The 12,294-nt window shown below is 36.0% G+C and overlaps 1 protein-coding gene across 1 annotated transcript in view; it reads right to left on the bottom strand.

Annotated features, from left to right (window-relative positions):
- Positions 1-2,245: 2,245 nt before the first annotated feature.
- Positions 2,246-12,294, bottom strand: part of Psmd1 (proteasome 26S subunit, non-ATPase 1) — a 90,365-nt gene continuing 80,316 nt past the window's right edge. Inside the window, exons 24-25 of the mRNA XM_027941757.2 lie at positions 3,804-3,959; positions 2,246-2,462 (exon numbers count right to left, since the gene is read on the bottom strand). Coding sequence (XP_027797558.1) covers positions 3,813-3,959 — 147 coding nt within the window. The 3' untranslated portion in view covers positions 2,246-2,462; positions 3,804-3,812. The remainder of the gene's footprint in view (positions 2,463-3,803; positions 3,960-12,294) is intronic.

The raw sequence follows: 12,294 nt of genomic DNA on the forward strand, positions 1-12,294 counted from the left end.
GCCCCAAGGAGAATATTTTAAAAAGGTAAGTCAGGCATGGTGTTGCACACCTGAAATCACAGCAACTCCAGAGGCTGAGGTAGGAAGGTCACAAGTCCAAGGCCAGGTGAATGACTTTGCAAGACCATTTCAAATAAATAGGGGTTGGGGAGGTAGTTCAGCAACAGAGCCCCTTGTCTGGCATGTGCAAGGGTTCACTCCCCAGTACCAGGAGTGGGTGGGGAAGGCAGGAGTCCTTTTCCTGCAGACCACTATGAGAAAGACCAGACTCCAGGATTAGATCCAATTTAAGACACCAGTTTACTCCCACTGGTTTCAATGTTGTGCACCCCACTTACCTTCCACTCTGGAACTGAGTGCCACAAAGATACCACCCAGGCAGAGTTGCCTTCATTCTCCCTTCCATTTCTTTTATTAAATGTGTCTGTTCTAGGTCCTATCCTGTCTTCAGATATGACTTTATTCCACCCGGCTCTATATCACTCTAGATTTCCTCGATCTTTGGTTAGCTTGCAGTGCTGTGCATTTCTAAGGAAATCTTCTAGTAGAAAAAAAATCCAATAGGAAAGCAGATACAGTTTCATCATAATCTGACCCAAATGGCCCTTTTACTTTATAGCTTGCACTCTTTTAAAAAAATTTTTTTTTAGTTGTAGATGGACACAATCTTTATTTTCTTTCTCATTTTTTAATGTGGTGCTGAGGATTGAATCCAGTGCCTCACACATATTAGGTAAGCACTGCACCACTGAGCCACAACCCCAGCCCCTAGCTTGCACTCTTTAAAGCTGTAACCTGAAGATTTAAATTCTGAGGAACTAGTGCTGACTACTCCCTGAAGTTCAATCTATTATTCTTTCTAAAAAGAATAATAGATCGAAATAACAAAAAATGTTTTAACTTTGGCAGGAGGCCAGTGAAGGTATCACCCCTCCCAGTCTACTCAAGTTTGGACAGTGACATCATTGTGAGGTTTCTGTTTTTTGAATATTTTGTGTATTAAGGGAAATGTATGAGATAACTGTCTAAAATGCAAGCAATATTAAGGAGCTTGAACAGGAAGGACTCATCTAATGAGAGGCTAGGAAATGAGATAATCTCTTTTATAGAATCATCTGATATTGAGGAAACAAGGAATTTACGAAGGAGGGGACACAATGAAATTAACCAAGTGGTGCTATACTTGGGAATCAATAACCTTTAGACCTAGACCTATCAAGAAGGCTGTGGCAGATGAATGCATTAGGGCTGATCTATCCAGGGGTTTATTTCTCTTAAGAACAGTTGTTCATTGTTATGAATTTTTGTAAGAACAATAATTTTAATTTCTACATTAAATAGTTGTAGGCTATGACTTCAATTAGGAAGTCAAAGAACCAAGGTAAGAACCACATGTCATCCATGTAAAATTTTCAAAGTTACCTACTTTTAAAAATATGTAATTGAAGACCAAAACACAAAATAACAACACAAAAATACAAAACCTCTCAAGTTCAGCTCTTATTCAACTATGGCCTAAATAGATGTGAGAAATCCATTTTATGTGCTAGAAAATGAGATGAGTAACTGTCAGCCATGATGACCCTGCTTGCTTATTCTAAAACCCTAACACTCATGAAAGTCCTGATAATGTAGAACTTAAAATTATTGTACTTACAAAAATTCATTAAACTGCATATGCTTTAAATCTCTGTATTGTTTTAAAATTAAATTCAATTAAAAAAACATGAAAAAAGTGGCTAAGGGAAAAGGAAAAAAGTTACATTGTCAGATCCTGTGGCTAAATGAAACAAAATCATCTCTACCTATTGCCCTTAACAGGATCAACAAAAAATAAGCAAAGGCTGTTTTTCAGAAGTTATTTCTCTTGGGTCATTAAAAGGTCTTCAATAAGTGTAAGCACTCCCCTCCATCCCATTAAAAATTGCAGAGAATTCTGGGGATGTTGAATATGGTTTAAGTTTTCCATGATTTCCAAATGGTTTAAAATGTATTTATTTCTTAAGGAGAAAAGATGAGTGAGTACAGGGAAAAAACATAGTATCGGAGTCACACACAAGCCTGAACCTCCTTAAATGGTTTATAACTCACGAACAGCTTGTTTTTCATCAATATAAAAATCATGGATACTCATCCTACCACATTAAGTATTAGCCTTTGGATATAGAATTCGCATTCCATGGTGGGTAATTAGATTTATTTTAAAACCCAGGCTGAAAACAAACCAACGAAAGTCTTGTCCATCTGGAGATTTTAATATATTTATTTGAAAACCAAGTTCTGTGAAAGAGCACACTAAATAGTCATACATCTTCTTTTCAACCAAAGACTTGGAGTCAAGGTTCTTCAGGTCAGCACAGAGGCAATGATACATGCAGTGAGTAACAGATCTCAGAAGAACTTCTGCATAGGCATTTCCAATATGAGCCTGGAGAGTCATCCTTGGATGAGCAAATGAGATCCTGGAAAGGGAAAGGGATGGTGGTAGAAGCTGGCATTATTTTTTATTTAAAAAGCCCCCAAACCTGCTTCTGCGATCCTAGTATGACAATTTGTGCCAAGATACCAAGTTTTAAATTCCTAACAGATGGAATATTCTTATCCTTTGAAAAAGTAAGAAAAATTCAATTTCCAGCTGTACACCTCTAAGCCATTTTATATATACCAAAACACATCATCAGTAGGTATTACGAAAAGCTGAAAGGGGCTACCATGAGTCAACTCAATTCTGTGAAGGATCATCACATCCACACTGTCACGTGGTAGAGAAGTTAATATAAATCTCTCTGTAATGCGTATTCTCCTGAGGCATCAATGTTTTTCCATCTGTGGCAGAATATTTGTTTAATATTTAGAGATTTCTATAAAGTTTTCATTAATTGCTAGTCAATGTGTAACACTGACCATGATAAATTTGCAACCAGACCTTCAAATGTACTTTTAAATTTTGTCATACTGTAATAAATGACACTGTTCCTGCTTTTCTTAGAGTGGAATAAAAATAGCTTAGTGGAATTAGAGAAACCTGATTACATGTCATTCATATAGGTGTCTTCAAATGTATGTTGATTATTAAAAAGAAATGGAGGAATTAAGAGTGACAATTTCATGCAGGTTATTCCAATCTTCCAAATCAAAAGACCCTCTTCGACACTGTCAGAACACTGGCATTATCACATTTTTCAGCTGGATAAAGCTCTGTGGTATTGTCTAATTGATACCAAAGTCCCTAAAAGTAGCAATTCTTATGTACACTAAATATTTAATAGCTCCACTGAATAAACAAATATTAAAGTTTTAGTGCCAAAAGTACTGCCAAAAGAGTCAGAAAAGAATCAGGGAGAAGTCTACACCTGTGCTACTCAAAAGTGTGATCTATGGACCAATGTTGGCCTACAAATTATGACTGGTCCACAAGTAGCTTATACAGCATGCCATCACTAAGCAAACTGCACAGTTCAGCTGACTATTTTCAATAGTTTTTCTGGATAAAAGAAGTACTGAGTAGTTGCACATTCGGGAACAACCACTATATCTCCCTATGAACTTCTAAAAATAGTGTGCAGAGCAGCCACTTTGAATAACAGTGGTAGAATACTACAGAGTAGAGTCAAAGAAAAAGGGAGTTTGTGGTTTTGTATGCAGAAAGGGGCTGAAAAAGGGGTAAGTTTAATATTGTTTAGGTCAACAAGGACCAAGCACAAAACAAGAGGAAGAAGTAAAACAACGTCCTTACACAAAACATTTTTAAAGTCTTAACAAAGAGGTTTCCCCTCATAAATATAATTTTGTTAAACGCTCACCTCTGGTTCTTAATCATCAATATATTCAAATGGCTCTGGGGGTTCTGGCTCTTGCTCCTCTTCTTCAATTTTCGGGCCATGTGCTGCCACAGGTTCTACTAGCTCTTCAATGTCTTCACTGGTGTCCTTCAGAATGATGATGCCTCCAATAGAGAGCTGTAAGCACAGAGGAGTGAAGCAGCATAAGCTCCACTAATATTTCAAGATGTTCCATGGAGCTCTAACTTGGTAAGTGTACCTTAAACTACTTGGAACTATACTAGGATAAAGATCACTGTGACCTCTAAGGAGTACTGGTAAGTTTAGCACAGTGTCTCTGGATGATATAACCCCTGCTGCTGCTCTATATGGATGCTGTATCCCAATTCAACAGCAGAACTTCCCAGCCACAGGGAAGTATGGCTACTAGTAGAACGCTTAATGTCCCAATATGTCATTCTAATGCCTTCCTAATCAAGATAGTGTTCTTCTAGGAATTGGAGCATCTGGAATCTACTTTGGGAACCAAGGAAGTACAACTGTGGCAAGCTACTTGGTCACTCTGGGACATGGGCTGGAAGATCATCTGTCTTGCCATCTCCTATGTAGTAGAAATAGTCTGAAAAACATCAATCTCTAAATAAAAAAAATTTATCATATCATAAAATATTACCAGTTTTGTAATAGCATCCCTATTATTTCATTTCTTTTATAGTCCCTTTGTATGTATTATATTCATTACCCCAAAATATGTTCATTTTACAAACATTAGAATATCCAGAGAAATAGCAAGTGAAATAGCAATCTTAAAATACTTAAAACTCCACCAGAGATAAGGTTTTGAAAAATTCTGTGGAATTACTTTTTAGTGCTATTAGAAATCTTCATAAAAATGCACAATTATTTTTAAAACGGCACTGAGAAGAGATTTAGTTTGTTTGCTTATGGAGCAGTAAGTACTCTATAAATATATGTAATGAATACTAAACTTTATGTTGGAAATTTCGCTTAATTTTTGAGTTTGTGGTTTTGTATATAGAAAGGGGCTGAAAAAAGGGGTAAGTTTTCTTTCCAGGTTAGAAAATATATTTAAAAAAATCACTTTCAATGACAAAGAAAACAAAAACAAACAAACAAAACAAAAACAAAGAAACAAAAAAAGAAAAGATAAGTGTTCTTGGACCAGTAGCATCATTATTACCTGGTAGCTTGCTAAATATGCAGAAAAGGTGGCCCCACTCTGGATGATCAGAATCAGTATTTTAACAAGATCCCCAGTTGATATTGAATACATTGAAGTTTGAGAAAGATCCTAGTTTAATCTACACTCTTGGTGAGATGGACACATTTTAGACAAAGAATCTATAAAAGAAAAGCCGAATTTTTCTCTAGCAATTCCAGAATGATGGAGAAAACAATACAAATACCACAGACATCTGAGTGTTTTCATGTGAATCTATAAAGCCCTATAATGCAAGCCAATGAAAAACCAGATGGGAAATAAAAAGAAAGGAGTCAGCAGCAGCAATTCTATTAAGCCTCTCTCAGTGTATTAGCAGAAGGTAAATCCAAACACCAAACTATTCACCCATCTCTTGTGTGCTAATCATATTCTATTTGCTTGCCTGTGTCAAAGGAAATGGAAAGCTGCTCTCTATAATTAAATTAGTCAACAGTGGCAGGGCACATCTGGAAAGAGCATATTCTACCAAAGGACATTACTGGGAAGGAAAAGCAGCATGAGCACATTAATCTGATGATTCACATATGTATGAGCATCTCTGCAGTTGGACCTAATCTGATTTTCACTCATCAGGACTCTGCCCTGTCATGCTATATAAAACTGTATGCCTTCATGAATCCCTAAACTATTTCCCTTCTCCCAAAACACACATCTACACACATTAATCTACAACTTTCTCCCTTAAAAAAAGTTTGATTTTCTTGCCAGGCCCAGTGGCACATGCCTGTAATGCCAGCTACTCAGGAAGCTTACAAGTTCAAGGCCAGCCCAGGCAACTTACTGAGAACCCTTCTCAAAATAAGATTTGAAAAATGGCTGGGCTGTGGTGACACACCTGCAATCCCAGCAGCTCAGGAGGCTGAGGCAGGAGGATCATGAGTTCAAGCTCAGCCTCAGCAATTTAGTGAGGCCCCAAGCAACTCAGCTCTAAATAAAATATAAAATAGGGCTTGGGTGTGGCTCAGTGGTTAAGTGGCCCTGGATTCAATCCCTGACACCAAAAACAAGGTACGTGTGTGTGTGTGTGTGTGTGTGTGTGTGTGTGTGTCTGGGATGTAGCTCAGGGGTACAGCACTTGCCTGGCATGCTAGTACTACCAAAAGAAGATAAAAGTTTTTTTTTTTTTTCTTGAAAAGGATGCATTTTATGAAGACTCTGCCTTTATTCCCCAGGAACAATCAAAGTATATAACTACTGTTCTAATCCTCAATGGTCTAAAACTTTACTTGAATCTCCTAATGGACCAAATGGAGATAAATCTTCTATTAAACAGGAAAAAATATCCATGTTCATAAGATGACTTTGTATTTTTTGGAAATAATGTAGCCTCTAGGTTATTACTACTACTTCAGTCTTAACAGGAATGAAATAATCCAACTCAAATCCTGCAATAAAATCAACATATAGAAAGAACTATTTATAGCTCTACACTGTTTAGATTTATAAACACTCTGTATGTTGCTAAGAAAGTTCACCATTTTTAAACAGAAAATAAGATACTCTGTTCTCTGGGAACACTGATGACAACTGAAGACACAGGCCATGGAACACTTCCTGCTGCCAAGTTCTTCACCTTTGCTTTAAGATGCAAAGGGAGCAGAACAGGAATGTTACCCAACTTTCCAATGAACCTCCTGAGAAGGTTCTGAACCTGTCACTGAGGGTGGGGGTGAGTTACTGGGCACCCCTTTCTTCACTGTACATTCACAGAGGTAGTCTTTTCCATTTTCAAACCGAGATATGATTCATACAACATAAAATTCATTTTAAAGTGTTCATTCACAAATCTGCACAACCACATCCATGATCTAATTCAAGAACACCTACAACAATGTACAAGAAACCCTGTACTCATTAGCAGCCACCCTCCATTCTCTTCTAGACCCTGACAACAACTTATTTCTCTCTACAGATCTGCCTATTCTGAATATTTCTTATAAAGAGGATCATACAACATCTGACCTCTGATGTCTGGCTTCTTTCATTAGCATATTTTGTACGTTTGCACACACCATAGCATGTATCAGTATGTTTTTCTTTTTTTTGGCGGTGCTGGGGATTGAACCCAGGGTCTTGTGCATGAGGCAAGCACGCTACTAGCTGAGCTACATCCCCAGCACCCAGTATGTTTTTCTTTTTTAATGGCTGAATATTATTCTGTTCATATATCACATTATTCATTCATAAGCTGATGAATTTTTTTTTTTACTACTATGAAAGTGCTGATACAAACATTATTGTATAGGTTTTTGTATAAGCATAGTCTTTATTTCCTTGCATATATGTGTGTGTGTGTGTGTGTGTATATATTATATACATATATATTTATTTAATATATAATATTTAAATATTTTGTTTTAGTTGTAGTTGGACACAATACCTTTATTTTTTTTGAATTTTTATGTGGTGCTGAGGATCAAACTCAGTGCCCTGCACGTGCTAGGTGAGCACTTTACCACTGAGCCACAACCCCAGCCCCTCCTTGCATATTTTTTTTATTGGTGCACTAATAGAGTTTTCGTTTCACCTAGGAATAGAACTGTTAGGTCATATGGTAAGATTACTTTTACTTTTTGAGAAACTGCCCAACTGTTTTCCACAGTGGATATAATAGTTAAAATTCCTACATCTCTGCAAACAATATAAATTCATTTTTAAAGTGTTCTAATCCTCAATGGTCTAAAACTTTACTTGAATCTCCTAATAGACCAAATGGTTATGATGTCATTGTGGTTGAACCTAGGGTCTTGTGCATGTCATTGTGGTTTTGTTTTGCATTTCCCTAACAACTAGTGATATTAAGCATCTTTTCACATGCTTAATTGGTCACTTGAATCTTCTTTGGTGAATGCCTATTTAAATAAGTTGCTCATTTGAAGCTGGGGTGCACAAATTCCCAACAAAAACCAAAAATTTCTCCGTTTATAAATTAGGTTTCCTTTTTTTGTTGTTGAATTGTAAGAGTTCTTTGTATATTTTGGACACAGTGGTGTTATCAGGTATATGACCTGAAAATACTTCCTCCTGTCCCACTGTCTTTTTACTTTCTTGCTGGGAACTCTGTAGCACAAAAGTTTTAAATTGAAGGACTGAGGATGTCGATCAGTGGTAGTTTGCTTAACATGTGCAAGGCTCTAGATTTATCCACAGGACCAAACACACACAGTTTGTTTTTTTTTTTTAAATATATATTTTTTAGTTGTAGATGGACACAATATCTTTATTTTTATCTTGTTTATTTTTTTCATGTGGTGCTGAGGATCAAATCTTACGCATGCGAGGCAAGAGCTCTACCACTGAGCTACAACCTCAGCCCCAATATACACAGTTTTTAATTTGATAAAGTCAAATCCATCCTTTTTTCCTTTTTCTTTGGTTTGTTGCCTTAGATATGTACGGTCAATCATTGCTAATATAAAAATCCGAACTACTCCCAAATCTGACTGAGTAATACCACAAGTGGGAAACTTCACACTGAATCATATGTGATAGGTTGCAGTAAAAAAGGCGGGAAGGCTAAAAATATTGTCAAAAATTACCTTTGCGCTATAGGTATAAGGTGTACATGAAAAAAAAAATTTTGTTTAGATTTGAGTCTCATCTCCAAGATATTTCATCATGTATATACAAATATTCCAAAATCCAAAACACTCTGGTCCTAGGATTTTGGATAAGAGATATTCAACCTGTATCCTGTAAGAAAACAATGCCTAAAGTCATGAAAATTATTATTCTTTTTTTTCCCCTGAAAGTTTTATACTTTTAGCTCTTTGTTTCATTTAGTTAATTTTTATATATGATGTGAGGTAGGGGTTTGACTTCTTTCTTTCACAAGTGAGTAGAAAATTATTCCAGCATCACTTCTTGGGGAAAAAAACCCTTTCCTTATTGAATGATCTTATTACCCTTGTCAAAAGAAATCAACCAACCCACCAACCATAAATATATGAGTTTACTTCTGGATCCTCAATTAAATTCTATTGCTCTACATATCTATCCTCATAACAGTACTACATATGTCTGGAGTACTGTTCTTTTGTAGAAAGGTTTAAAATTGGGAAATGTAATTCTTCCAGTTTTTTTGTTCTTCTTTTTTTTTGGTGGGGGTATCCTCAGGGGCACTCAGCCACTGAGCCACATCCCCAGCCCTATTTTGTATTTTATTTAGAGACAGGCTCTCACTGAGTTGCTCAGTGCCTTGCCATTGCTGAGGTTGGCTGTGAACTCACAATCTTCCTGCCTCAGCCTCCCAAGCCCTTGGGATTACAGGCATGCAACACCACGCCTGGCTTTGTTCTTCTCTTTCAAGATTCTTTTGGCTATTCTGGATGTCTTGTGTTTCCATATGAATTTTAGAATCAACTTGTCCATTTCTATAAAAATGATAGCTGGGAATTTGACAAGGATGTATTGAATCTATAGGTCAAACTGAGGATCCCCCTGCCCGCCAGCACTGGCATGGAACCCAGGTGTGCTCTGGCACTGAGTTACATTCCCAGCCCTTTTTATTTTGAGATAAGGTCTCACTATGTTGCTGAGACTGGCCTTGAACTTGCAACCCTCCTACCTTTGATTCTGAAGTCACTGGGAATGTGCTACCACACCTGGAAAACTGAAGAATACTGACATCCTTTAATCAATGAGTATGGGTGATCAGTCTATAATTTTCTTTTGTTTTCTTTGTCTGGCTTTACAATCAAGATAATAATAGCCTCACAAAATGAGTTCCTGTTCTACTTTTAAAGATAGTTTGTGAAAGACTGGAATTAACTTTTTGTTTTTAAACATTGATAGACTTCACCAGTGAGCACTCTGTCTTTAAATTTTTCTTTGTAAGAAATTTTCTGATTTCTGTTAACATCTTCATTATTAAGTATATTCAGATCTCTCATTTCTTCTAAAAAATATATATTTATTTATATATCTATATCTATCTATTTCTTTTTGTTGTTGTTGATGGACCTTTATTTTGTTTATGTATTTATATGCGGTGCTAAGAATTGAACCCAGTGCCTCACACATGCTAGGAAAGTGCTCTACTGCTGAGCCACAACCCTAGCCCCTCCTACTTCTTCTACAGTCATTTTTTATAGTTTGTGTTTCTCTAGGAATTAGAAAATTTAATCTAGGCTATCAAACTTATTTATACGCAGTTGCTCGTGTATTCCCTTTTAATTCTTTCTTTTTTATTTTTCATGTGGGGTCTTACTGTGTTCTCCAGGTTGGCCAAGTGTTCCTCCTGCCTCAACCTTCAGAGCTGTTGTGGCTACAAGTGTGCACCACTGCACCCAGCTCCTTATAGTTCTTTTTATTTCTGTAAGGTTGGTCGTAATATCCCTTTTCCTTCCTGATTAAAAAACAAACAACTTTTGGTTTTCTCAATGTTTCATTAATTTATCCTCTAATATTTATCATCTTCCTTCTACTTGATTTTGGTTTAACTACTAGTTCTTTTTCTATTTTCTTAAGAGGGAAGGTTATTTGAGATCTTTTTCCTTTTTCTTTTTTGGTAGTGGGGATTAAACCCAAGGGCACTGAGCCATATCCCCAGACCTTTTTTAAATGTTTTGAGACAGGCAGGGCCTTGATAACTTGCTGAGGCTGGCCTGGAACTTGCTGTCCTCTTGCCTCAGCCTCCCCAGTCTCTGGGATTATAGGAACACACCACCACACCTGGCTTCACATTTCTTTAAATTACAAAAACTTTTTTTTTTTTCTTTTGTGACAGGGTCTCACTGTGTTGCTCAGGCTAGCCCTTAACACCTGGGTTTAAGTGATTTTCCTGCCTCAATCTCTTGAGTAGTTGGGAAAAATCTTTTATTCACTATATATTATTATTACTATTTTCGTCTCCCTTGAACTTGTCATCCTCTGTCCTCAGTCTCCCAAGCTGCTGGGATTACATCATGTCTGTCCCCTTATTATTTTACTTTATATTTTTGAGTAATTTTCTTAAAGTCTCAGGATTATAATTACCATCTCTAGTATAACTAATGCTAATTTAACGTTCCCTCATTCCTTTGTGCTATTATAATGTATAATTACACCTTTACATATTGTGTACACATCACCACCAATTTAGTTATAATTACTGTTTTATGTAGAAGTCTTTAAAATCAGATAGGAGAAAAAAGAGAAAAACAAAAAATGCATATATACTATCTCTCTTTAAAAAAAAAGTTTTTACTTGTTGATGGACCTTTATTTTCTTTATTTATCTACATGCAGTGCCTATTTAGTTACATTTACTAGTGTTCTGTTTTTTCACATGGATATAAGTTATTATCTAATGTCCTTTAATACCAGCCCAAAGGTTCCCTTTATTCCTATAAGGATTGCCTACAACAAATTTTTTGTTCATCTGAGGATATCTTAATTTCTCCTTAATTTCTGAAGGACAGTACACAGAATTTTTGGCTGAGTCTTTTTCTTTCAGTATTTGAATATGTCATGCCAGGGTCTTCTGGCTGATATGGTTTCTAATGATAAATCATCTTCTGATCTTATTAAGGATTCTTTGTACATGATGAGTTGCTTCTCTCTTGCCGCTTTCAAGAGTCTATGGTCTTCAACAGTTTGGTTAGTATGTGTGTAGGTGTGGATTTCTTGAGTTTATCATTTAGAACTGATTGAGCTTGAATGTACCAACTCGATTTTCATCAAAAATGGGGAAGCTCTCAGATATTTCTTCAAATATTCCTCTACTCTTTTCTCCATCTTCTCTTTCCTTACTTCCAATTATGTGTTACTATGGTTTATAGTGTTTCATAGGTCTCTGAGGCTCTGTTAATTTTGCTTTATCTTTTTTTTGTGTGGTCTTCAGAGGAGATAATCTCAATTGACCTATCTTTGAGTTTGTCATTCTTTTTTTTTTTTTTTTTTTTAAGTTTTTTAGTTGTAGATGGACACAATATTATTTTTTTTAATGTACTGGGATTGAACCCAGTACCTCACACATGCTAGGCAAGTGGTCTATCACTGAGCCACAACCCCAGTCTGAGTCTGTCATTCTTTATGCTGCATACTCAAATTTCTCTAGGAAATTTCTCATTATAGTTATTGTACTTCTCAATTCCAGAATTTCTATTTGGTTATTTTTATAATTTATAATTTTATATTATATTTTTATAATTTATAATTTTAATAATTTATAATTTTTATCTCTTCAATGATATTATTTGTAAAACATCATTCTTACATTTTCTTTTACTTCTTTAGACATAGTTCCTTTAGTTCTTTGAACACATTTAAGTAGTTGGTTTAGCCTGC

This window comes from Marmota flaviventris, chromosome 11 (assembly GCF_047511675.1).
Source record: "Marmota flaviventris isolate mMarFla1 chromosome 11, mMarFla1.hap1, whole genome shotgun sequence".
In the NCBI taxonomy this organism is placed as follows: Eukaryota; Metazoa; Chordata; class Mammalia; order Rodentia; family Sciuridae; genus Marmota; species Marmota flaviventris.